Source organism: Coturnix japonica, chromosome 2 (genome assembly GCF_001577835.2).
Source record: "Coturnix japonica isolate 7356 chromosome 2, Coturnix japonica 2.1, whole genome shotgun sequence".
In the NCBI taxonomy this organism is placed as follows: Eukaryota; Metazoa; Chordata; class Aves; order Galliformes; family Phasianidae; genus Coturnix; species Coturnix japonica.
In genome coordinates this window covers 77,742,574-77,770,102 of record NC_029517.1, presented here as the reverse complement: position 1 = coordinate 77,770,102, position 27,529 = coordinate 77,742,574, and the positions used below count along the sequence as shown (strand labels likewise).

General features: G+C 46.5%; 1 protein-coding gene across 1 annotated transcript in view; it reads left to right on the top strand.

Moving 5' to 3' along the window:
• The first annotated feature begins 7,583 nt into the window (after positions 1–7,583).
• Positions 7,584–27,529, top strand: part of EEPD1 (endonuclease/exonuclease/phosphatase family domain containing 1) — a 50,915-nt gene continuing 30,969 nt past the window's right edge. The window contains exon 1 of the mRNA XM_015855070.2: positions 7,584–8,701. Within this exon, the coding sequence (XP_015710556.1) occupies positions 7,848–8,701 (854 nt within the window). The 5' untranslated portion in view covers positions 7,584–7,847. The remainder of the gene's footprint in view (positions 8,702–27,529) is intronic.

Here is a 27,529-nt window from a genome sequence, read left to right as displayed (position 1 = left end):
AACATCAATAACAAAGCCAACAAAATCAAAACCAAACAAACAAAAAAGGGAAATGAGACTACCAGCTCTACACCACCCAGTCCTTTATTGACTTCTCACAGTGGGGCTGGCTGCAGCTCACTAAGAACAGTACCAAGGCAACAAGTCCAAGACCACCATCTTGTAATAAACTGGAGAATATTCAAGGTCTAAGTTTAGTGTAGTTTAGTATCCCAGTTAAATCAAAGACATCCTTCAGCTAGATGACCAAGCACAGTTGAGGACAACTGAGTTTTCACCTGGCTCTTAATATCCTTCAGTAAGTTGGTGAAATGTTTCTACTGGGCAGAGTACCCCAAATTACTCCTGCCAGGATCTATGCTTTGGCAGAACCAAACTAAATTCAAAGCTTAAGAAAAGGGAAACTATAGCACCTTCCCTGCTCTGAGGGATTTCTTTCCTAACAGTTCTTTCATCATTTGTTCTTGTGATACAGAGTCATCATTGTGCCTTATACAATTACCAGCTTAAATCTAAAGGGAACTGGAAAATTTGTGTCACCTTATCTAAAAGCAGTGAGGACAAAAGAATACAGACTGAGCAAAACTCCCTCCCCGTTTCTCTTCAATCTACCGCAAAGATAGCAAGAGCCACTGAGTGACTGACTTTGGCAGAATTACCCCTTTGAAAGCCAGATGGTAATCAAGATCAATTGATGTGATGCCATTTAGTGCCTCTGCCAACTGTCAGTATACATGGCTGCCTATCTCAACCATGCCCCGTGAAGGCCACGTGCTGATACCTTTCCTCATGTTGGGCTACCTGCAGCAATCCAGCTACATACTCCTTCTAGATGAAGTTGGATTCAGTGAGGGCAATGCAGATGGCACATCCTCATACACAGCGTGTAATGGCAGGCTTGGGTCCAAAGACCTCATGGAGTTGAGTCAATAATCATCAGAAACCTGCAGGCCTCTACTGACACATAATCTCCACAGTGAAGTTCTCCAAAATAACTGGAGACCATAGTGAGTTGTATTTTAACCTGCCTGTCTAAAAGCTTACTGTCCTGCGTTATTAGGAGTACTGCCTGTAAACAGAGACATGCAATGGGAGCAGATGGAGGAAACAAGAGCAAGTGATGCCTGGGTTTGCTGAAAATCAGACTCCCCACCCTGAGCAGCATGAAGGCTGTACTGCACCTAACCACAGCTGTGTGCTTAGTTTGGGTGACTCATACCTAGTTGATCTAGCAGTGTGATAGGTAAATCTCATCCAGTCCAAGTCAGCAACTGGCACCACTGGGATGGAACCTTAGTCAGCTTAAGCACAGTCACTCTCCCAACCATTTCTCCGATCTTATTATCCTTACTGAGTGTCCAGCCTTCCTCCTGCTCTATCCTAGGAGTCATGCATCCCCTGAGGTCACTGGGAAGGTGACTGTGTAGGAACACTGACACCTTGCAGCATCAGGAGACAGGAACTCCTGAATCATGGGAGGAGCACCCCGTGCACATAATTATCTGCGACTGTAAGTTAAAGGCAGACATGCTCCGTGACTAACAGAGGAAGAATGTGGCTAGTATACCAGGTGGCAAGGGTGTGTGTGTGACATGGCTCTCTGCAGGGTGAAATCAGAATTAATCAACTGCATGCTCTGGGACACCTGGGAGAAACATTTAAAGCTGGTTTCACGTTATGTACTGAGAGTGTTTTTCAAGCAGGAGGTGCTCAGAGCAATTCCTGATCCACAGCAAAGTCTGAGAATCTGCCCAAGGAAAAAACTAAGTCAAGTCTTGGCTACAAAAAGGGTTGTAGTGTGGATGTAACCTCTCTGGTAGTGTCATGCACTATAGAAAGAATGCTGTGATGTCCTATGTAATTTAAGCCCTTATTTAGTCAGCAAACTCCTCACCTTAAGCTACATTCATCAAGTTTTTGTTCAAGTTCAACAGCACTTCACAGTCCCTATGATTCCAGTTATGCTTTTTAAGAGTATACATTACTGGGCATAAGCAAGGACTAGGACCAGGCCTTAAAACATCAAGATCTTCAGGGCTGTACGATTTGTCTGGGGGAGCCACATGTTTTTTGTGACTGATACAGTATCTGGCAGCTCGTTAGTAATTCACCAGTTCTCCGTCACAGTGGCTCTAAGCATCATGTTTTTGGTGGTAATTGTGTCATCGCATAGCTATCTTCCTAATCATGTCAGCAGAATTAATGAGATCAGCTAGAAGCAACCTTTATTCTCTCCCCAGTAGGACACATTGATGATTCCTGTTTACACTGTGAGCCTCTCCTGCTGCATCTGTGGGCATAGATGCTGAAGACTGTTCTCTAGGCCTCATCTTGTCAATTCTGGAACATCCACATCATCTGTGAAAGCTGCTTTGAGATTTGATCCCACCTGCCACAGTCCTTGCAGGCCCTGCTGCTCGGTGCCACCTGCAACCTTTGTAAGTACACTGTCTTTCCTCTCAAGTCAGTTGACCTATCAAAGAAAACAGTGAGGCTGGTGAAGCCACCCTGATGTTTTTTTTCTTTTAAACATCTAATAGTCTTCCATGTACTTAAAATGATTGTTTATGCCACAGACTTTCTAGAGACCTAAGTTAGGTTCAGTAGGTCCTTCATTTCCTGATCAGTGCTGTCCAGCTCCAGGTGCTTGGGGACCTGCTCCTCCTAGTAACTCAGTATTGCTCAGCTCGGTTCCACATGCACTCTGCCACCAATTCCACCAGATGCTGCTGACTTGAGTACATCGGTCTTCTCTAAGTAGCCATCCTATAGAACCTGATTCTAGAGGAACACTTCTATATAGTCCTGCTTTCCTTGCTTCCTTTATGTCTACATTTGAACAAGCCTGACGTTCAGATAGAGTACTATACCAGTTAATTCTATCAACAGCATGGGTCCACACGCTCACATAAGTCAGCACGGCACCATCTTGAATCATTCCAGGCATCCTTCCTCTGTCTCTATAGGAATTAGATCAAACCTTAACAGAAGACATTGTAATGATCATGCAGCTAGGTGTCGCCTGTCCGGAAGGCTCCCCAGAGAAGTTCAAAGTCTGCTGGGAGTGGCTGAGGTCATGGAACCATTTTAATTGTTGGCGCAGAACTTGAAAAGCGAGAGACTTTCTCAAGAGAGATTTTCTCAAGGGATCTGTGCAGAGAATGGAAAAGATCCTCATGTAAGGAAGTTTTGCGTGAAAACTCTTACACAATGGATCTTCTGTTTCATAGACAAACAGCCTGATCCTGAGCAGAGCTATGGATTTGCACCGGGGCTTTGTCCTCTACAGATCTCACCTGAGACTCTGGGGCTAAGGAACAAAAAAGGATTTTACTTTGTGGGTGTTTTGTTTGGTTTATTTTTGCTTCTTAACAAACAGAAATTCACATATGTAGAGACAGAGGAAGCAAACAAATAAGTCTTAGCACAAGCAAACAACTTGGAGACCTGATTGCTCCTTACATACAAGGAAAATAAGGATAACCGAGTCCAATTTTTACCTCTGTGAATAGTTTCAGGATCTAAAGAACAGCTACAATAAGACATAGAGACTAAGCTAGTTTTATACTAAAAAAACAAACCTACCAGCAGAAAATAAAAAAAAAAAAACAAAAAACAACACCCCAAATAGCATAAGTTCTAAGTAATACATAAGGTTAATCAGAATTGCATTGCATGCTACATGGCTGCAGAATCACTTTCAGTGAAGGAGCTGTTTGTATGAGTTGACTAACTAGCACTCTTGAATCTCTTTGAAAAGGCAAAAGTAAACATAAAATGGATTTTGTTAAGCATGTTTTTTAAACTTGTTAACAATAAAACTAATGGTAATGTTTTAAGCCTTCATTTAGTAGATGGCAATCAAGTACCTACAGGTAATGAATAAATAATACATGATGCAAAATAATTTCTTCAGTGAAATAACAAAGTGATTGTGAGATAAGCTTCAATATTTATCATTATTTCTGGCATTAAATATGCTTAGCTCTTGAGATGCCTACAATCTCGCCCACATTTTGTTTTTTCATGAAAATCCATTCTGGGAGGAATCACTGAAACCTTGCCCAGGGTGACAACTGAGACACCAAGCTTGCAAGTCAGTAGTTCTGACTCTCTCCCCTGCCAAAATCACAACAGGGTGATTTATGGACATTCTTTCAAGAGAGGCCTTACTAGGCCTCCAAGAAAACATCAACTGTGATACAGGCCCACTGTATCCCTCACTGGGGAATGTCAGGAGATGCCACTCCGGGGAGCCTGGAGCAAGCCAGCTTCTGTGCACATGACCTTGGTGACTTGGCCTGGGGTGAAGGAAGGCCTACATTTTGAATTCCTTCCTGGCCCTATGACTCAGGGAATATCTGAGTAACTAGCAGTGCCACTTCGGATTTGGGGGATTGAGAAGCTAACTCCACTGCTGTCTAAGGAAAATGAGAATCATCTCCCAAGCTCTGTAGGATAACCTCTCTTATGCGTCTTTCTCTTGCTTCTCTCCAGGATGAGCTGCTCCACCATGCACTAATGGAAGAAAATGGTGCGCCAGTGGCTAAGAGCTCCTGTGGGAGTGAGAGATCTGGGTTTTAGACCCAACAGCTACCAAAAGGAAGGCCTAACTAAGGCATAAAGATGAGTCACTTCTGCTCACCCTTTTGGTGTAGTATTTCTGGAGGATGTGACACTCGTAACTTGGCAACACAGCATCCATGACATCACTTAATCTTTGTGCAACGTTTGGCAGCCATGTAAAATGCCTTACAAGAAAAAGAGCTCACACCATAGACACTGCATTTGTAAGAACATAACATTCATATGGCTATGTTATCTGCTACTCTGCTTGACATCCCCTCCCCAAGGATTTTATTGGAACATGGGCTTATTTCAAGCAGATTTGATAGAGAGGCTAAATGCCTCAAAATACCATGTTCCTACACTTGCTACAACAATTAATGGTCAAGTAGAACACAGACATCTGAGATAGCAACACTATAGAGAGACTGATGTATACTCAACAGTAATATTTTACATCAGTAAATTAAGAGAGGAAAGAGCCATCAGAAATCAGACTTCCTAAATTCCATTGCCCCTGAAATTGCTAACTCCTACTTGTTAGTACTTGTCTCAGTAACGCTGCCTTCTGCCTCAGGCCCCTGTTACAAACGTTTCTGAGGACATTCTCTCGGAAGGGAACCAATTATTTTAATAACTCCTTTTAATAAAAATACAAACATTGCAGTTATTCAGTTTCCTCTTCAGGTCCTTGCCCATTAAGTGCCCAGTGTAGCAGGTCTGACAAAACACTCTCTGGGTGGCTTCCTGCCAGCACACAGCACTTGGTCACCTTTTCTTTCTCTGACAAGGAGACATGCAAGCAACTTCTACTTAGAACAGCCCAGGAACAGCCATGCACGTGGAATTTTTTTTGAGTTCTGTGATGTGTGATTGCTATTAAGTGCCATGTCCCCGACTCCCAAGGGCTGTGTAAGCAAGAACTGGAAAAGGCACTATCACATGGCAGCTGCTGCTTGAGGACTGAAGGCATTGAGCAACGCTTCCTGGCCCCTTCTGTCCCTTATGAAAGTTTATTGGTTGAGCATCTCTGCAACATAGATAAGGCATCTTGGAAAATATCCTTCTGTCTCCCCTCCCTATGGAGGCCTGCTGAGGTGCTCCTCAGCCTGGCATCTTCAGTGCAGCAGAAGTCTATTTAGCTAGCACTGAGATTTTAATCCAGACCTGTCAAACAGCCAGCTTCTCAGTTCAGCAATAAGCTGCAGATCCTGAGGAATAAGCCACCCACAGCATTTTGGAGCCCTCCAACCTGGTTGGGCTGGAGGTTCAGGAAACCCAGCTCTGCAACCTCCTGTCACATGAGGTGGTGTTAAGCAGCGCCGGGAGGCTCCCTGCCAGCCTGCAGCAGCAGGCCGTGATCAATCACCGAGCCTGAGATTGGGTTGAAGATAAACCCTAACATCTACCTGATGAATTTCACAAGAGTCGTTTTCTGTTGCCTTCACTGGCTGTCAGTAATTTTTGCTATTGTTTTTTTTAAGTCATTTACTGGCTGCACCTCGTGGTTAGCTTTTTCATGCTAATGGATTGCCTAACACTGATGTCAAGCCAGCCAGCTCATCTCTTTTCTTTTAACCTTTTAAAATACAGACATCTTCACGTCTTTTAATGCTTTCCAGAAAATGTTAAAATGTGTCATAAGTTGACTCAGAGTTCAGCAAACTCCCTGCAACTTTCCTTGTCACAATATTGCCAAAAAGAAGCAGGTTAAAGGGCTAATGGAGTTGAATTTCCTTTACCTCCTTAGCACGGATTATACTCAATGCAGGGTGATGGGACACCCATTGCACCACTCTGTGCCCTGCTTCCTCATCAGCACTGCAGCTGTGTCCTGGCACTTAACTTGATGCTGCAAACTCAAAACATGCCAAGTAGCTGCTGACAATAGAAAGTGCTGGACAAGAGTGCTCTGTGTCATTTTCTTTCTGGAGATGCTTCTGCTTCTCTCCAAAGCGCAGAAAACCTGGAGCTGCCTGCAGGCACTGGGCACACCTTGAATGGATTTTGGCACTTTTCACCTTTGAAACTTATTTAATGAGCCTAAATCGATTCTAAGCAACCTATGGTAGAAAGCAGAAGACTGCATTCTCCATTGAGAGAACAGCTTGCGGAGCTATTACTGTAATAACATTGCCTCACAAAGAATACTCATTTGAGTGGTTAATTGTTTCCAGCTCTGCGCTAGTATCATCCCAGCAGAATTAAGCTCAGCATGACTTCTGCTGCATTGGCCACTGTTATCACAGCTCACAGAGCACTTTCCAGCTGACGGGGAAGCATTTAATCACCTAAGCGAGCACTTTCACCGCTCCAGCAGTCAGCAAAGAGCCAATGCCCTAATGCAGCAAGTACCCATTCCAGTAAAGATCATTTGCTAACTCTATTGCTCGGCCAAAGAGAAGAGAAATGTGTGATCCGCAGCAAAATATCTAGTGCAGATGTCAAAGCTGCAGTGCCTGTGTGCAATCTAAAAGCCTGGTGCAGCTCCATCATTCGTATCGCATTCCCCTTCTGTTCATCCAAGAAGCTGCACAAATTCAGCCTTTTATTTCAGGTGACCCCAGATAATCTTCATTAATTTAGAAAGGAAAATGCATGTTTAAGCCACTGTTGCAAGCTGCTTAATTTTAATGAGAGAGTCAATAATGAGCCTTCCTGCTGAAAACACTTCACACACCGTTTTTTGACAGGGTGAAAGAAATGTACATGTACTGTCAGCACCTCAGTTTTCCTCCCCCTTCCTTCTAATTACACCCCCCGACGATGTGTAGGATTCATTGACACTGCAGTCAACACCGCACCCACCCCACGCAGTGACCTCGGTCCGGGCCCATTACACGGGCCCCACTCGCTCCTCATCCCGGTCCACGGCCTCTCTCCGCTCCCCGGTCGGTGCAGGGGCTGTTCCCGCCCCGTGGGGCGGTGCAACGCGCTCGGCCCCGCCCGCCGGCCGAGGGGCGGGAGCTCGTACCGAACCACTACTCCCGCCGGCGGGGAGCGGGCTGCGCTGGGCGCCCGGGGCGGCAGCGGGGCTGGGCAGAACCGCGGGGGGACTGGGGCGGGTGTGGAAGCGGGGTGTGCCGGGCGCTTCTCCCCGCTGTCCGGTGAGCGCCTGCGGAGCGTTAGTGGCCCCCGGAGGAGGAGGAAGGACGGGTTACCGAGGGGCTGTCTGAGCGCGGTTTGCCTCTGTCCACAGGCAGCGGCGGTCGCCGCGGGGTCCATGAGGCCCGGGCTCACGGCTCGCCCCGGCTCCGGCAGCGCCCTGGTGCGGCGGTGAGATGGGGGGCAACCTGGGCTGCCACCGCTCCATCCCCCGGGACCCCGCCGACCTGTGCCACAGCCGCAAGTTCAGCGCGGCGTGCAACTTCAGCAACATCCTGGTCAACCAGGAGAGGCTCAACATCAACACGGCCACCGAGGAGGAGCTGATGACTCTGCCCGGGGTCACCCGAGTGGTGGCCCAGAACATCGTGGAGTACCGGGAGTACATCGGCGGCTTCAAGAAAGTGGAGGACTTGGCGCTGGTGAGCGGGGTGGGGGCGGCCAAGCTGGAGCAGGTGAAGTTCGAGATCTGTGTGAGCAGTAAGGGCAGCTCTGCGCAGCACTCGCCCAGCTCCCTGCGGAAGGACCTGGCCTCGGAGCACCACCTGTCCGCCACCAAGATCAATATCAACACAGCCACGCCGGCACAGCTCATGAGCATCCGCGGCATCACCGAGAAGATCGCCAACAGCATCGTGGACTACAGGAAGGAGCACGGGCCCTTCAAAAGTATCGAGGACCTGGTGAGGATGAACTGCATCAATTCTTCCTTCCTAGACAAAATCCGGCATCAGATTTTTGCGGAGAGGTCCCGACCCCCTTCAACGAACACCAATGGTGGCCTCAACTTCACAGCCAAGCCTCATCCCAGCCCCACTTCTCTCAGCCTCCAGAGCGAGGACTTGGATTTTCCCCCTGGGGGCCCAACCCAGATTATCTCCACTCGCCCCTCTGTGGAGATGTTTGGGGGGCTGAGGGATGGCAGACCTGTGCTGAGGGTGGCTACGTGGAACCTGCAGAGCTGCTCCATCGAGAAAGCCAACAACCCAGGTGTGCGGGAGGTCATCTGCATGACGCTGCTGGAGAACAGGTAAGAGGCAGCATTTGTCCTGTTGGACCGGCTTCCCTTGGGATCGTAGGTCAATACCTCTGGGCTTTAGGTGCTGTAGCGTCCCACTGTGATCCCTAGTACCTTCCCGTTTTCCATTCCCACTCCTTGTGGTGGATCCCTCATTGAGTCCTGATGCTTTGGGTATGGGGATTGTCACTTGGTAAAGTTACTGAACTCCTTGACAAATGGTGAGCTGCCCAGTTAAGTGCCGGTGTATTAATGCTTATTGGTTTTGGCTGGTCACAGTGAGCCAGTTAGGGCTTGTTGCCATGATCAAGGATTGGTTCTCCAGAAGGTGAGAGCCTTTGGAAAAAGTCACAGACTTTGCTACTGAAAGCAAAAAAAAAGCTTTGCTTGGGGCTGTGACCTCCTTAACCTCAGTGTTTGGGATGCAGTCTGCTCTGCCTTGTGGGTACTCCTCATTAGGGGGGGGATTAAAAGACTTCAGAACATGCAGGATGGCTTGGGCTGTGTAACGAGCATGGAATGCCAAAGCTCATCTCATGAGGGTGACACATTTCAATAATGAACAAGCAGTCGCTGAGTATTTGCTATGCTGGAGGAGCTGCTCATCTGCAGGAGCACGTAGTGTGGGGCAGTAACCTGGACTGTCCCTGTGCCGTGTTAATATGATCAGCTGCTGGGAATCTTCATCTGCTGGGCAGGGCTGAAACCCTGCTGCCGGCAGCCAGCCAGCCCAGACTTCACTGGGTTTAGAGTCACCAGCTAAGATCTGTTTGCAGTGTGGTCAGTGGCCAAGCAGACCTTTGAAACAAACTAGGCTGGTACTTGTGTTTCACGGCTGCAAAGCCAGGAGTGGTTTTTTTGTAAGGTAATTACACAGCAGTGCTAGGGTGTCACTTTTCCAAAGAACTTTGTTGTCGAACTCCCTGTAAGAATGCAGGGAGGATTTTGCTGTAATTTTGCCCTCTCCTTTTCACATGTTAAATCTGTCCCAGCTTATCTGTTGTCCAGTTTGTGGCACTGGCAAACTTGCTTTTCTCTCTCCGACTTCTGTTCAGAATCCCAGCTGGAAATTAGTAGGGTGACTCTCAGACTTCTAAATATGAGATTATGATGGGGAAAGGAAATGCTGACAAACTGTTATGCTTGGTGGTGCCAAGAGCCCTTTCCTTCCCTGGAGCTGAGCTGCCATGCTGAATGATGGCTGTTGTCCATGTGGTCACAGAGGTCAGGCACACTGGAAAGATGGTAACAGTAACCCGGTGTTGTGGTACAGTGTCCCGAGTCAGGGACACCTCTCATCTGTGCTGCTTTCTTCCTGCTTGCTATATGGTATGGGGGCACTCGATGCTCCAGCACAGGAAACGTCCATCAGCCTCCAGCCACGACAACACAGAAGCCAAAATGGAGCTGGGAGTCCAGCGAGGAGCAGTTTGATGTTGCACTTTCAGCTTTCAATGGCTGTTCTGCTAATTCAGACACCCCACAGCTTCCCCTTCCAGTTGTGCTGGCTGGGGTGGTCCTGGAGGTGAGGTCTTATGGAGCTGGGTGTCAAGGGCAGGTATTGCTGCTGGGGAGCATCCATCTCTTCATCCTTCAGTCTTAGTTGGGTTCCAGTTCTAAATATTGGGAAAAAAAAAGTCCCTCTGGTGATTTCTACTCATTTATTTATATATATATAGCCTCCTCTGGTGAAGCGTTAACTGCCCCTCACTTCTGCTTCTTCAGCAGTACTGGGGAAGAAGCACAACCTGACACAATACATCTATTGAAAAGGACAGAGAAAGTGGCTTACAACGTAAGCCTGTGTTGGCCCAAGCTGCACACTGTGCCCGCAGAGTGTGATCACAACAGTTTTGTTTCTTAATTTAGCCTGCACGTCCCTTTCTTTCTATCCAGTGTAACCAAGCAGGTACTTGACTGTACTCAGTGGTGTAAATGCTCTCTCAAACCCTGAAAGAGTTCGATACAAGTAGTTTTTTCTTCCTGTTCCATTTAATTGCACAAATACGCACGGTACAATTGTTCTCAGTACTTGACCACGCTCCTGATAAGCTGGAAAGAAAAGAGTGAGTGATGTACATCCACAGATAGGCCTGTGAAACCTTCCTGGGAAAGTAAATGTGGGAACAGAAAAATCAACACAATGCAGGAAAACAAAGTATGCACTGGTAAAAGTTTTACTCAGCACCTCAGGGAGCAGCTGGAAGGAATTTCCTCTTGCTTGTGCTGTGTTGCTGAGATCCATGGAGCTTTGCTACTGTAAGAGGCTTTGCTGAGATTGGAAGCAGCCTCCCATGCATGTGAAGTCCATGGTCCCCTAGCTACAGACCCTGGAAGCTGATAAAATAGCCTGCAAACTAATCTTTGCCCTGGTGAATTGCCTCCAGTTGATAATTGGCAGGGAAAACTCATCTTTTGCTACTTTAGTTAGGAACACAGTGGTGCTGCACAGGGCTTCCTAGTGCTTTGGCCCAACACAATCAGTGTGCTACACAAGGTGTGTGCTTAAGGTGCGCGGTGGATGGTCATAGCTGGGAACTTCAGCAGCAAGCTTTTCCTGATTGATCTGTTGTCTATTTAGCCTGACAGCTTAGCTGGGAAGTGTTGCCTGTTTGCTAAGGCACTTGGCCATCCGCACGTACCTAAGTCATGCAGCCCTATGTGGTCTCAGGGGCTGCTTGGTGGCAGCGTGGCTCCTGTGTGACAGCCTGCAATGGGAAAGATTGCTGCTCATTTTCAGGTGAGGCTGGAAGATGAGGCTTTCTTCAAGCTCTGGGCAGTTTTGCACTGAAAGAACGGTGTTGCACTAAAGGAAAGAAAGAGTGCCCTCGTTTATTTAAGACAAACAACCCTTCCTCCCCCCCCAAAAAAAAAGGATAAAAAAGCAAGAAAAGGTCAAACTTCACATGGAGTAATCTGCTGAACGAGGGGAACAAATACTCCACGCATTCCCCAAAGTGCTAAATTTCTTAAGAATAGCAGCAAGAGGAATGTGTACCAAATCAGTAAGTATGACTACTACTGCAAAGCTATTTTGAAATGCATCACTGCAGTGCAAAAATAGAGAAATACAGCCCTGCCCTCACCCCCTTTCTTACATTACAAGGATCTATGTTTATGACTGTTTGGAGTGGAGGAATGAGGTATTTTCATTCAGAGGACTGGAGAATAATTTTAGAAGACATTAACGCGATGAACATGGAGGCGAGCATGACAAATTGGATTAAAGTATCAAATGTGGGGGAAATTGTCCAAACTCACGCTGTTTCTTGCAGGTGTGGTACAGCAAACCTGGAACTTGCTTGAAGCAGGGGCAGAGCTGGCCTTCCTTGCTCTTAGCAACCCTTGGGTTGAGGAAATGTCATTGACAGTTTATACTCGCCTCAGGAAGGTGTAGTGTTAGAATGGCATGATCGTAATGGACTATTGAGGTCAAATAAAATGCAATGAGATTCCTCATGGGGAGAGTGAGAAGCCCCAGAGAAGATATTTTCTCTGGCTGAGGTCAGGAGAGGAGCAGGAGGGTTATCCCCTTACATCAGCTCTGCACTGGGGGGGGGGGGGGGGGGGAAGAAGATCTCTTTCCATTCTCAGTCTGCGCCTGCCTCAGGCATGTCCCTCCTGGCTGTTCAGATTGAGCCTTAGGAAAAGGATCTTCACCACAGTGTGTTTGGGCTCTGGGAATAGAATCCCCAGAGCAGCAGTCATAGCCCCAGGCTGCTGGAGCTCAGGAATGTTTGAACAACGCTCTCAGACACAGGATTCGAACTTCGGGTGGCTCTGTGTGGAGCCAGGAGCTGGGCACTGAGATCCTTGTGGGTCCCTTTGAACTTGGGATATTCTGTGATTCTTAGTTCTATCACCTGAACTCGTGATAGCCATGATATCCATGACTGCTGTGCAGCTCATACGTGCCAGGAGCACCTGCTGTGTGACTGCAGCACGAAACATGACACAGGTCCATGCAGCGCCAGCTGATGCACAGAGCATGCTAGAGGTGCATCCTCTAGTTTAATTGCTTACTTGAAAGCATGCTGGTAGCCAAGGGGCAGCAATTAGCTGTGCACGTTTCCCAGCACGTTTTCTGGGGGAGGTTTTCCAACTGGTTTATGTTGTACTTCTTAATACTGAGCGGGAACCTTTTGAAGACCTTTTCTTATTTTTTTTAATTGTAGTCATGCTTGTCAACTCAACAAATGCAAGTTGACAGAATCTGAAAGGAAAGCTGATTTGATTTTATCTTAATAATAAAAAAAACGCATATAGTAGGAAGATGGTGGAGCATCATGGTGCTCGTTCTTGGATTCATGTTGTATGGAGCGCAGCTCTTGTTCCTTCTTATCACAGTTAGCGCTTTCTGATACAGAAAGGATCTGCAGTAAAGCCTTAACACGCGCTGCACTGATTGCTGTAGAGTAACAAATACAGGGTAGCAATGCAAGGTTTGTACTTGCAGCAGTTTCTCTTTTGGCTCCATTTCCCTGAGGGTTGGTGTCTGTGTTTCCCTTGTGGAGCACATCAGCCCCCTGCCCCCAGCTCTGTGATCAGCTGGCCATTTTCAGTCTGGCTTCATGCAGTCAGAATGATGGGAGGGGAACCTGTCTCCATATACACAACTTTGCTTCTGCTGGCACCGGGGTCTGGTAGCAGCAGCAATGGCCATACCTGCATGCCCTGGAGACTCTGCATTGGGCTGCCTTTATAACTTCTCTCTGTTACCCTGACTCTCAGTGACCCAGCAGAGTCCCAACGTATCACTGCTCCGTGTCTCTCTTTCTGGGTCTGTTTGGTTTTCCCCTATCAGGCTAATGCCGTGCTGGGGCCCTGCCAAGAATAATTCCCCTGCAATAAAAGAGCAGGAAAGAGGCCTGACTCAAATAACTTGGCTGTGCTAATAAGTCTTAAACTGCATAAGAACAAATACACCCTCCCCTCCTTATGTAATGTGTAGGAAATCCTGCCTCCTGCTACCTCAGGAAAAAAATGTGAGAATTAAGGAGTTTTTTAGATGGTATCTGCTAGGGGTACTTTGCAAAGTGTATTAATTTTCCCTTTCTGATACTTCTGAAGATGAAAATAATGGTGTGGCAGTATGGGGGGTTGGTGTGGTTGTTGTTATTCTGTCCCCCACCTATATGAGCTTAGCAGGGTCACTTTTAAATGGTGATCTGTGCATTTGCTTTACTTCCATGACTGAGCATCTGAATGCATTCCTTGAGCATCTGTGCAGCTGTATCTGAGCAGCTACTTTTGCCAGTATACCCTCTTTAAAGATAAGAACGTGGCTGGAGGAGTGGTGTAGCTAAAGGTCAGTTCATCAATGTAAAATAAAACCCAACTTTCTCCTGTCTTTTACTCTAATCTTCCTGTGCTGCTGCAGTTTGTCCCATAAAGCCTGACTAGAATGGGACGGATCGGAGAGGCAGCATTTACTTTAGATGTATAACATTTCCAACATGCATACTTGATACATCTGGCATCACTTAATGTCTGCATAGTTTCACTCCATGCCTTCGGGGCTTTGCTGCCTGTTTGTTGCATGGCAGTGGATTCAAGTTACGGATTGCAGGTACTTCAGTAAAGCAGAGCTGCCAAATTACTCCTGCAGATTGTGCAGGGCTTGCTGTATCCCACACAGCAAACATCCAAATGGATCGGCTGATTCGTGGCAGTCAATCAGCACCCGATGTTCTGCTGCCTGCTTCAGGGCCCACGGGGCTGTGACCTCATCCTGCTCAGCTTTTTAGAGATGTTGTGTTGCCCGGCCCAGCCACAGGAAGCGGAATAGTGCCAATGTGCAGGGCTGCATCCTGTAAGAAGAAATCTAGATCGCTCTCTGACTCTACTGCGGTTTTGGAGCTCATAGCATAGCCTCAGGAGCAGTGGTTTTGTAGCTTCGGCTTAAAAAGAGCAACAGGAATGCTCCTGAAGGCTAAAGATGCTGCTGCCGTTGTCTCACCAGGAAAAGGGGGCCAAAAACAAGGCTGTTAAATACTGCAGCTCTGTGGGACTGTGTGGGTGGAATCCTGCTCAGCCCTGCCCAGGCAGGGGAAGACTGTCTCTGTGTGGGCCATTTCCAGCTGCATGAGGCTGGGGTGTTCTGAGGACGCTGGTTCTAGGGCTTCAACTGCACTCTTCCTGCTGCTGGAGCTCAGTTCTCCTGCAAGGAGGGCCCTGCAGCTCTAGCCTGCAATTAGCGCTGCGTAGAGTTGCTGGGAGCCCTGCCCAAACAATGATCTCCAAGCTCAGCCAGATGAGCAGGGAGAAGTTGATAGGACACAGATTATAGCGTGTCTATTACTTATTTTTAAGTGGCATTGTTCTTGGTGGCAGTGCAGGTGTGAGCTGACATGCTAAGGCACAGCGTCACCGTGAAATAATTACTACAGGCTGCAGTCATTTCTCAGTGCTTTTGTGTGGTAGGGTGATGGAGAGGAGAACTGTGGCACAGCATTAATAATGGTGGTTAAAAATAGGAGTGCAGTAGCTTCTTTGTTTCCACAATCTTTAATTTTTATATTTTTTTTTTCACAAGAGGAAATGGTGCCAGCTGGGATTCAAGCACGAATCCATTGCAGGATGATGCTGCTGGTGATAGAGCATCCAAGTGCTTGGTGGCTGCAGAGAGCTCCTAAGTCCCATGCCAGAGGTGGGGATGGCTTCCCCTTGCCCAGGGCTCGCCCTCTCCTCCCACCTGTCTCCTGGGCAGCACATCCACTCTTTGCTCCAGACTGGTGTTGCTTTCAGACATAACAAGTGTCATAAAGTAGCTGGAAGAATGAGTGCTGCTGACCTCATTTCCATCCTCACAGTGGGGAGGTTTTAAGGGCTGGAGCAAGACTTCAGCCCTGCACTATTATTTCCACTATTGGTGGAAATAATACCATTAGAGGCTGGTAATGAAGAGATTACTGGAAAAAGCGATTGTGCTGACTGCGCCCCATGTGTGGCGTTCTTCAGGGATTCGTGTTGGGTCTGGTGTTGTTTAACATCTTCGTAGGTGACATGGACAGTGGGATTGTGTGCATCCTCAGCAAGTTTGCAGGTGACACCAAGCTGAGTGGTGCAGTTGATGCTATCCAGAGAGACTGGGATAAGCTTGAGATGTGGGCCCGTGCCAACCTCATGAAGTTCAACAAGGCCAAGTGCAAGGTCCTACAACTAGGTTAGGGCAATCCCAAGCACAGATACAGGTTGGGTGGAGAATGGCTAAGAGCAGCCCTGAGGAGAAGGATTTGAAGGCGTAGGTTGATGAAAGACTCAATATGAGCCAGCAGTATGCTCTTGCAGCCCAGAACATCAATTGTGTGCGTGGCTGCATCAAGAGAAGTGTGACCAGCAGGTTGAGGGGGGTAATTCTGCCCTTCTAATCTGCTCTTGTGAGATGTCACCTGGAGTACTGCATCCCCCAACACAAAAAGGAGTGGGTTGTTGGAGTGGGTCCAGAGGAGGGCCACAAGGAAGGCTGGAGTACCTTCCCTATGAGAACAGTCTGAGAGAGCTGCGGCTGCTCAGCCTGGAGAAGGCTTCAGGAGGACCTTATAGCGGCCTTTCAGCACCTGAAGGGGGCCTGCAGGAAAACTGGGGAGAGACTTTTTATAAAGGCAGATAGTTTTAAACTGGAAGAGGGTAGATTTAGACAGAGAGAAGAAACTCTTTACCGTGAGGGTGATATGACACTGGAACAGATTGCCCAGCAAGGCTGTAGATGCCCCCTCCCTGAAAGCATTCAAGTCCAGGCTGGATGGGGCTTTGAGCAACAGGGTCTAGTGGGAGATGTCCCTGCTTATAGCAGGGCAGTTGGAACTAGGTGATCTTAATGGTCCCCTCCAACCCAAACCATTCTGTGATTCTATAATCTGTTGCACTGACCATCTGTGTGAAATAGCACGATTGTGCAGGGACACCCAGCTCTATTCTGAATAATTCAGGTGAGTATCAGAGCAAGGATCTCTTAGCTATTCCAATGCTCCAGCTGAGCTAATTGACCTTGTTTCCATTCATGGCTCTCCCCAGGAGCTGGCTGGTGAGGCAGCTGGGCTGTTTGCAGCATCCAACCAGCTTGCCTGGAATGGGTCTGTCTTGGCTCTGTGTCTGGGGTGCTGAGTCTGGCACATGGTGCAGTAATGCCCTTCTGCTTGTTTGGGGGCAAGTCCTGCCAGATAATGCTATTCCTGGGTATCGTTCTTGCCTTAGATTTAAGGGGAAAAGAAGTATTTGGAAATATTTCTTCTTTCCATTTTCCCTTCTTCACAGTGTTTCAGGTGAAGTTGTCTTAGCTACCCTACACGTTTAGCTAAAGCAGCTGTCCAGCAGCTGAGCTGCTTTGTAATGGCTAATTGAACAGCTAATTAATCAGCAAGGATTTTGTTCTGTGGTGTAGTGGCAGGCTTCCTGCCCTGAATCCCTTGCACTCCACTATGCTGCTAGTCATGCAAAAATGATATGCCCTTCCTTTGCTTAACAAAGGCGAAAAAGCAAGAACCTGTCTCGGATACAGGATAAAGAAGCTGTTGCTTTTGTTTCCAGAGTTGACTCCTTTTTATTTATAGCTCCGTTTTTCCCCACTTCTCCCTTGTTGGTCTGTTCAGCAAGTGCTTGCGGTCACAGAAAGCGCACGCTGTCCTGCTCCAGTGATGTTTCTGCAGCATTGCTCACAGTGACTGGCGGTCAGTGACCTCTCTGGGGTTTGGCTGGTGTCAGTGTTAGCCAGCTTTCTGCTGAACTAGTGCTGATCTGCTGTTGAATGCACAGTAGACATTAATTTAGGGTGCCTGTTTTGGTCTCTGTATACATCCTCTTTAAGCAAATAAGACCAAGTTCACCTCTAGCTTCATGCCACTGAACTGCAGAATGCTATGCCAGAAATGATTCTAATTTGATACTAAAAATTAGCTGTAAGATGTTTGAATTTGTTGCTTTTCTGCACAAAAAGGAAGTTCTATGGCTTTGCTGCCGAACCTTTACAGCACGTAAAGTTGACTGCCTTATTCCTCTTCTGCAACCTTTATACAAGCCAGTCTGAGTTACCCTGTGCTTTTGGTAACAACAGCAGTGCAATTTTTGCTGACGGTCTACACGTTTTCCTGCTGCTCCTTTGTCCTCCTCCTTGCCTTATCTCTCACAGTGTTTAAATTCCCGGTTCATGATCGATGTGGCCCAAACTACGTACTGCCAGCTGTCCTCTGCACTGGCCTCCCCAAGGCAAACAGTGTATTGAGCAACAAGCAGGATGGCATCACACCTTCACTTTCTGCAGCAGAACAGGATGAGTGAGGTATGAGCAAAAGCTCAGGGGGCCAGGGCTGTACAGAGGGACCTGAATCCAGCTAGTGGAAACTTGGGGTTGGATTAAGATGTGAGCTGTGGGGGGGATGAATAGGTCGGTGCTGCTGGCAGGCAGCTTGGCCTTGTTTCCAATATATCTTTATCAAGAGATCCCTCTGAAGTTACTCATTGGTTACAAAAGAAAAATAATCTCAATTGCGTGTTTTAATCACTTCTAATTTCTCTGGTGGAAAGTATTAGCACAGGAAAGGAAACTGTGGTCTAAGGGACAGAATAGAAGTTCTGGGACAGAGCAGTCCTCTGTCAGCAGCTGATGGATTTAATAGATATTTGGACAACATCCACCCAGAGCACTCGAGTGTAAAAACGATGGAAAAAACACCTGTAGATGAAGGTTGAAGCGCTCAAGCAAAAGCCCCATCTAAGCATGTGATGTTTCCCTTTTCTTTTTTTAAACTGAGAACGCTGTGGGTTGGCTCGCTTCACCTTTTGCTGCAGGGAGCTTTCAGACCCATTTCATTTTTGACTTTTTTCTTCATAGAGTCGTAGAATCATTAAGATTGGAAAAGACCGCTAAGATCATCAAGTCCAACTGTCGTTCCTTCCCCACCATGCCCACTAACTGTGTCCCTCAGTGCCACATCTACATGTTTCTTGAACACTTCCCGGGGTGGTGATTCCACTGCTTCCCTGGGCAGCCTTTTTGTTTGTTTATTTAGAATACAGCTGCATTTTTGAGCTCTAAAACGCACATCCGTGCACCCAAACTGGGCAAAATACAAGTGAAAATAAGATACACAGTAATCTGTCCTCTGAGTTTCTGGAAGTTGAAATGAAATCGCCTCTATCTTGGACTGACTGTCAGACTTGCTCTTTTAACCTGAATGTGCCTCCTTCCTCACCCTCTCTCTTGTCCTACTGAACTAAAGCCATGTCACTGGTTTTGCCTGCCTCTTAAATTGCCTTGCCACACCTTGAGTGCTTCCAGCTAGTCCAATTGCATTTTGATTGAGCCTTTGCTCTAAAGCCATTAGGCCTGAATTGTGATATCACCCATCTGTCTCCGAGGCCAAGGACTTTCAGTTTCCTTTGATCATCTGTGGTATTTCCCTCAAATCACTCTAATCTGCTTTCTGTTCCAACATATGCTGCAGTATTTCTGTCTCCTCTGCTGAAGCCTCTGCCCAGGCAGGTTGAAAATCAGAACCTTCAGAGATAGTTCAAGTTTCAGGCAAAACCTGATTGAAAATTGTGGCCTTGCCTTGTATTCCGGAGAAGGAAATAGAGGAGGCTCCTGGACCAGTGCTCTAGGGGAAAAAAGGCCTTATGTTTTTGATTTCTATTCCTCAGATAGGCTTAAGGCTTCAAAGAAAAAGGCCTTGTTAACTTCCTGATGTGCTGGACATGGAATTATATTTAACTTGCAATAGTGCTTGTTTAAAAGAAACTAGTATGTACATTAGGAGCTTAACAGCACATTAACTGCCCCATCTGTATCTTACTGCCTTAAAGATAGTGCCCAGAAACACCAGCTCCAGGGGGAAAGCCTGATGAATAGATATCAGAACTACCTTCTTGTTTAGTAGCTCTCCAACACAGAATGCTTAAGCATGTCAACATAAATAGAAAGTACTGAAAGAATCTCAGCTCTGTCAGTGTGGAGTCATTTGTCTTCACTGTGTAGATATGGCTTGGTTTGGCTTCGGTATTTGTGGAAGTTAAGTGTGAGTTGTCCATACAAAACTCTGTGTAGCTTAGTTTTAGAAGGACTTGATGGTGCATTTTAAGGGACTGCTTGGAACCTAGAGGCAGAGCAGCTAAATGAGAACCATCCCAGTTGGTGTGTGTGTGTTTTTCATCGGGAATGTCAATTGATAGCTTGAAAACTTCTTCTGGAGGCCTGCCAGTTGTCTATACTGTCATTTTTCTTGTTGCTTGTTTGTTTCGGATTTTTATTTCCCGTTCCTGTAATTTTGTGCCCTGTGATACAGAGTAATCATATCCTAATATTAAGCAAACATTGTCCATAAACTTTGCACATGTATTTATTTACTACAGGGCAATATAATGTTGTCTGGGGGCAAAGGTCTTGTACTGGCTTCAGTTCAGCGTCCTGAGATGGCACCGAGGCTGTCGCTTCTGTTTTTATTACTTCTGGTGTTCAGCTCAAGTTTTGCCTGCCAGGTCTGCTCCTCAAAACTGAATTGCTTCTGAAAATGCTGCCAAATCCCAGAGCGCTGTCTCTTGTGAAATAAGAGATACTTTGAGTGATCTGGAAACGTGGAAATAGTGGTAACATGGGACTGGTAGAAGTCGTTGAGACTGGTAAAGGTGAGCAAACCCAGCAAGAAGAGTGTGGAAAGCACATGCAGCTCCTCCTGTGCAGGCTGCTGTGCTTGCCTCAGTGAGGAGCAGGGTTGAGGAATGGAGGTGGTTGGCAGCTGCAGCAAGTGCTGTCCAGCCAGCAGCGGCACTTCACTCCCACTGCTGAAGTAATTGGGTGCTAACGGAGAATTATTGAACATCTCTTCATCTCAGTGCCACCTGAACTCCAGCAGGGAAACAAATTGAACCTGACAAATGCTGCCTAATGACACATCTTTCTGCAGCTTGCTTATTCCCTCCCTCCATCCTCCCGTCTGCTGCGGATCATCAAATGCTTCTGCCTGTTTCCTTACTGCGCTGTGTTTTCATCCTGCTTTCCATACTGTTGCTTTGCCTTAGGAATGTGATGCACGGCAATCTCAATGTTGTAGTACTGTGTTATTGCCTGTAGATATTAAATTATGAGCTGGATTGTTTTTACTCGTCGGTTTTATGGCACAACTTTGGGAGGAAGTCATGATAACACAACTGGCACAAATCACACATCTTCAAATAAGTTGAAGTGGGATCTGCGGAGCAGTGATTAGTTTATCCTCACACTAATGTAGAAGTGGGAATGACGTCGTTGTAAAGTGGTTATAATTTCCGCTTCATGTACTTTGTAGACCCACAGGTGTGTAAGTAGCACTGAGAAAAACCACCAGAGATGTGTTTGTGTTGCTTTAGGTCCACTATTGAATCTGGTAAAACAGTTACCAGGGCTCAGAGTGTAACGCTGTCGCCTCTGCTCATGAGGAGTGCCTGTGTTACCTCCCTTGCTGCTTTACCACTGTGTTATCACATGTTCAGGCTGGAGAAGAAAGCAGTCTGTAGCATGACAAGGTGGAGGAAGACATGGTGTTACTGGCAGGATATCAGGGTGCAATCCCAGGGATCATCCTGTGGGCATCCTCACCTCTCTGATGCACATAGTTTGCTAAAAGCTACTTTACCCACAAAATGTAGAAAGCACATATGGAGAGAGCTGCATGAGGCATAATTTTGCATCACTGGCCCAGCCCCACTCACAAAGCACTGTATCTTCCCATCCTCACGTTCTGAAGGGTAATTGGGCTTTGCTTGTAATACCTGGCGAGCTCTGCTTTTGGCCAAGCAGGCTTTCCCATCCCCACAGAAGATTAATGTTTCTAAGGCTATTTTGTATTGAAGCTTCTGACCTAAATAAGGTTAAGAAGCTGGACTGCACAATTAGCGCTGAATGCCAGAGGAGAGGAGGGAAAAAAAAACAAAAAAGAAAGCAGAGCTGAGCTCAGGCCACTGTTCTGTGCATTCACAGGAGCTGTCTGTGTTCAGTACTCTTGCGTCCTTATGCTTTAAAGGCCATTCTTATGTCCAGACACCCCTGAGCCTGGCACGCAGGGCTACTCTTTGACTGGGAAGCTTTCAGAACTTCTTCCTATGTGTCATTGTGAAGTTTGATGCTGGGACTGTTTCCAGCTCGCCGAAGACACTTCAACATTGTTTGCTCCTAATCCCCTCCTCCTTGCGGGGTATGCTGTGTATGGAGGATAGCATGTTCTCTTGTTTGCTTTCTGTGCAGAAACACAAGCAGCAGTTCATGGGAATAGTGTAACCCCGAAACAGTGAGGAGCCAAGGCAGAGAGCAGTGGCATGGCGTGATGGTGGTACGACTGGTTGCTCCCACAGTGATGCTGAGCTATTAGGGCTGTCTCTGAGCAGGGCTCAGCATTTCTGCTTGCTGGCCTGCCATCAAGAAGCAGAACCTTTTGGCACTGTGGGCCTACTGCTTTCCATAGTGAGGAAAGGATGCTTGCTTCTTGCCACTGCTTTCTGTCACTCGGGGGATTTGCTGCTGGTTTGCTGTTTCTTTTTGTGTGCTTATAGCCAGGGGAAATAAAAGCAGGTTAATAGAGCAGGGAGAATAGGGCTTTCTACTGAACTAGCCTTTTTTCTTCCCAAATCTTAGTTCAGTGAAGAATAGCAGGTTGCTGAAATAGAAAATATATATGCACGTGACTGCACAAGGGCATCTTTTGGTGCAGAGATTTAACTTTGGAAGCTTGGATTATGTTATTTATAATCTCATTATATTGAGATAGTTGTATTATTGATCTCAAGTGGCCTCCAGGCCAGCCCACCAGAGAGCAGAAGTGAAAATTTCTTGAAGCATTCCCAAAGAGACAGAGCAAATAGAGGATGAAAAAGGAATATATCCCACATATGTTTATTTCCCTTTTTCCTGTCTTCAAGTAGCTAAGGAGCTTAGATGGAGCTGGAACTTATTCCAGTACACAGTGCTGTGCCTCTGTTCCCTCTCATTCCCTTTCTGATATGATTTATTAGCTGTGGGCATGTGGAGTGCTAAAGGAATTGATCTGAGGGGAGAGGAGGCTGGGGTGGGATTAAAGCTGTGGTCTGAAGTGTGATAGAGGAGCTCAGTAGTTTGATTTTCAATTCAGGATCTCCCTTCCTATTTGTTAGAACCTGGGATAAGCTTTACCCATAGATACCAGTCAGCTACACAGGAATCCTGACATTGATTTCTACATCTGTATGCCATCATCTTTACAAGGCTGGGCACTGCCAGTGCTAAAAGTTCATAAACTATGAATATAGCTCCTAAAAGCAAGGGGATTAATAACTTGGAGCTACATGTACCAATTGTTCAGACTATTGTGATCCATAACCTGAAACCTCTTGCATTCCTCCCTTGCAGCATTGTCTGGTGGAAGAGAAAAAGCTGTTGTCTGCTCAAAGCAAGCTGAAACAGAGAGGGCAGGATGTTTCCCAGCCAGATTCCATATCCAGTGAGTTGAATGCAGAGATGCCTGCTGTGGGCTATGTCTTGTGCTCTGCCTCAGCTGCACCTCCTCCAGTTTGCCCACATTTCACATCCTGCTGATGTGATGGGCGTTTCCCTTCTTGAAAGAGCCTTTCAGAACATTGTTGTGTGTTGGCATGGGGGTGGGCAGAGGGGAAAGAGAAAGTTCAACGCCCAACTCTGTTCACATAGGAAATCAGGCAGATTGCACACCATGTGAGAGATTTCTTCAGCACAGAGCTGGCAGGGTGGCAATGTTGACTAACTCTTTATAGCAGCATTTTCCTGCTGGATTGTTGATCCCAACTGAGTATTGGCTCACCTCATGTTGTTACCAAACTCCCATTGCGTGATGCATTGCGTTGGTGCCATCACCCCTGCTTACTCATTGCAAGAGACTGCAGGGCAACATAGATTTGTCTGAGTGCTTTTTATGACCAAACAAAATTCCACCAGGGCTGTGTGTGCACCTGAATAACTGCTTCTTATAAGGCTGGAAAAGACCTGAGTTGTTCTAGTCTTTCATAATCCTGTGGCAGTACCTGGTACTGAATAGTGCAGCTGTCTTTGTGTAGACAGTATGCTGTTGGCATGTTTGGCCTGTGTGGTTGGCTAGACTACAGCTGAAGGGAGGGCGGGAGGTAGGACAAGGGGCTTCAAACTAAAAGAGGGTAGGTTTAGATTAGCTATCAAGAAGAAATTCTTTACTCAGAGAGCGCTGAGGCACTGGCCCGGGCTACCCAGAGGAGCTGTGGGTGCCCCATTCCTGGAGATGTGCAAGGCCAGGTTGGATGGGGCCCTGGGCAGTCTGATCTGGTGGGCGGCCTTTCTGCTTCTTTCTTACCCTCTGCTTTTCTGGGAAAGCTGTTCTTGGTGTGACTGCATCTTGAACCCGTTACATGTGATGTGTTGTTTCTCTCTTCCTCTTGCTGCTGAAAAGAGGAGGAGATGCTAACTGCCTTTTCTCTTTTTAGCCTCCCTTCCCAAAGTGGACCCCTGTCCTCCTCCTGTGTCACTATGTGCTCTTTTCTTGAGCTTTTTCCTAGAGGATGGTGCTGCTTCATGGTGACCTCACTCAGAGCAAGATGCTGAACTGCAGTCTTGCCCTCGGCATTTTCTTTCAGTGAAGTGCTCATGAATGCTGGCATTTTTGCCTTATTCTATTTTTTCTTTCTACAGGCTCTGCTACTTGGCTGGTCTTTTCCTGTGGTTGAGGTTTGAGGCCTTGGGAAGGGGATGATTTTTATATATTTCATATATAGGCCAAAGCAGCTGTCACTTGAATAATTTTTAGATTGTTTAAACTAGTGAAAAATCTGTGAGCACCCAAGGGGCTACAGCCAGGTCTGCTGTATGACACAGCTGTTGCCATATTCTCCACGGATCATCCTCTTGGGTCTGCCATCTTCTTCTCCCTTTCCTTCTCATGATATGTCAGGTTCCACTTAGTCCATGTCAGGACATTGCTGCAATCACCACATCCCACGCCTTGTTATTATCATGCTTGAGGAGAAGCCAGCCTGGTGGGGAGGGGAAAGGCACCCCCCAGAATGCTGCTCCAGGGGGAAACATCAAGGTGTTCCTCCTTATGGGTTGTCCCAGCCACTCGAGTTTTAAAACAAAAGTAATCCCATTGGAGGAATTAATGTGTCGTCCAGTCGTGAAGCTTCAGTAGCCTCATATATGTTGCCTGGCTGCATAAAAATGCTTCGCTTTATCAAAGTAAATGGTGAGGAGAACTGGGAATTGGCTCATCAATGAAAATGAGTTTGGAGGTAGAAAGCCTTGAACTGAAGGAATAAATAAGAAAACAAATGAAATCACCTTTTTGTTGCATATGGGCTGTGCAGCAATGTTGTAATTATCCTTATTAGAAGACCGGTAAACTCTATTAACCTTTCTTACACTGTCAAGACTTGCGTAATGTCAGGCACTTTATTTTCCCCTATTAGTAAGTGAAGTAACTGTTACGAAGGTTGCATGGTTGAAGCTACTTTTCTCATTTCTCTTTAAAGCTGAAAATATATATTTCATATTTTTCTGTTCTTGATATATATGTATATATATATATATATTTTGCCTAACCAAGGGAAATAAGAGAACTTCCCCTTATTAAATCCTGCGGCAATGCAATCCCAACCACGTAATATCCGACCGAACGCTGAGACATCTGCCTTTGGCAGTTCTTATTTTTATTAGAGAGGCAGCGTTTCACTTCTTTAAGCATGAATCCTAGTAACCCTGAAGATGTCTGGCTGGATCCTTGCCGGCAGGGGTTACTTCAGTTCAGCAAATCCACTCTGCCTGGAGTTCACAGCAGCTTGCATCCACTCAGCAGCAAAGCACCTGAAGCGCTGGCCATATGCAGTGTGTGCAGGGCAAAGGAGATGACAAGAATCACATGCTTAGCAAAATGCCCACTGTGGTCCTCACAGCCTATGTAATTCGTCCAGTGCTCTGCTTTGGGCTTTAATTTCTAATTTTTTTTTTTAACTTTTAATAACCTTTTAAGCCTAAGCTGGAGCTGTTCAGTGTTTGGGGATTTATATGACACACTTTGAGAAAGAGGCAGCCTTAAAATACTGCTGTGTGCCTTAAGAAAATCATGATGTTTCTTGGTGCTTTCTGGTGCTTCTAACCCAGCCCTGGTCATCCGTGTGCTGAATGGCAGCAAAACTTGCCCAGTTTGGTTCGGCTGGACTTATGCTGCTAAATAACAACTGCTGGCTCCATCTTCTAAGGAGTTTTAAGGTTAGCTCCATTTCTCTTCTCCCAGTAGTTACAAGTTTTCAATTCCATGTGCCCCATTTTTGAGCACTGCTGAAAATGCTTTAGGCTTCTGTTTGATTACCTCTGCTTCCACCACCTTCACAAAAGGCTAACCTGCCTTTACATCCCCAAATTATAGTGAAAAATATAGCTAGGAAATATTTTTCCGGAACTTAAGATAAAAATAAGCAGGAAGGCTGTTTAAAAAATAGGAGCCACGATTCGGATAGCAAAGAATAAATGCTGAAGTATTGAATAATGCATTAAGGTTTTCCTTAAATCTGAAGTGGGAGTCATTTGCACTATATAATTAGTGCTTACATAACGTGTACTCTTTCATGCATTGTGAAATCTCTAAGGGATTCATTGTACAGTGAAGTTGTCTAAGAGGACAAGGCTGTGGCTCTGTCCCACCTCCATCCCTGATGTGACACTGGACGAGTGACTTCTCTGCAGCTTCAAGCGTATTCTCAGCATCGCTTAAGAAATGTTTTTCTGAGATCCTCCCCATAGCTGTCTGTTATTCTTTCCAAGTGCACGGAGCTGATCCAGGTTAATCTGGGAGCTGCCTGTCTGTGAAATAAATTGGCTCACTTAGATGACTGCTGAATGCAGCTTACTGGATGGGAGCAGTGACTGCTTAAAGCATTATATCTACCGTTGCAAGAGAAGGTTGGGCAGCGCCCTGGCCTGTATCTGCAGAGTCCACGTTGCTTACCCCCTTGGTAATGCACTTGCATATCTACCAGTGGTAGCATAAGAAGGCTCTGACTTAAAAGCACTCCAGCAGGAAAGCTGCTCAGGGGCAGCTTTGGCTTGGGGACAGATCTACGTTGTGATGTTCTCCTATGCCTGGGGACGTAAGTCTAAGCCACCAGCTCTTCCAGGAGGGCGGAGGTGCCTTTGGTGTGGGGGTTGTGGTGCCAGGCAGTGCTATGTGGTTGGGTTATATTGTCTAGCAGTCTGCTCTGCTCCTTTGGCAAGGTCCAGCCACGCCACTTGATTCTTTGCATGGTTCGATATCTTATCAGATTGGATCTCTTGGAGATTGACACCGCAGTGCACTCAGCCTTTTTTTTATTATGGTGACAAATACGATCATATTTGTCATAAAGAAATGGGGAAGTCATTTCCGATGCCCTTGAACTGGCATAAATTGTTCTGGAAACACATGCAGTCCTAGTTTCACTGCTGTTCTGCCTCGAGGCTCTGGAGACTCTGATGGCAGTCTGGCTGAGCTTTGGTGGAGAATTGCATCTGTTCTGACTGAGAAGAAACTGAGCTGCCTTGCTCTTTTGCACAGTCTTCAACTGCAGGAAAGCATTTACTGTGTGTCCCAGTGTACACAGTCTTTTCTGCAGTCACCAGCTGAATGATAGTTGCTAATCTGCTTTCATGATATCAACAATTACTGCCAGCAACACAAGCTACTTGGAAGTTGTTATTCCACATACAAATATTTGACAGTTTTTAAATGTCGCTGGCACCCTCCATGTAATAAACTTTGTATTTTTCTTCAGGAGGAGAATCAGGTCTTTCTCACAAGGCTCTTTATTTCAAAGCATGAGATAACTGAACAAAAAGATTACTGTGATAAGTGAATGCAAAGTAATTCA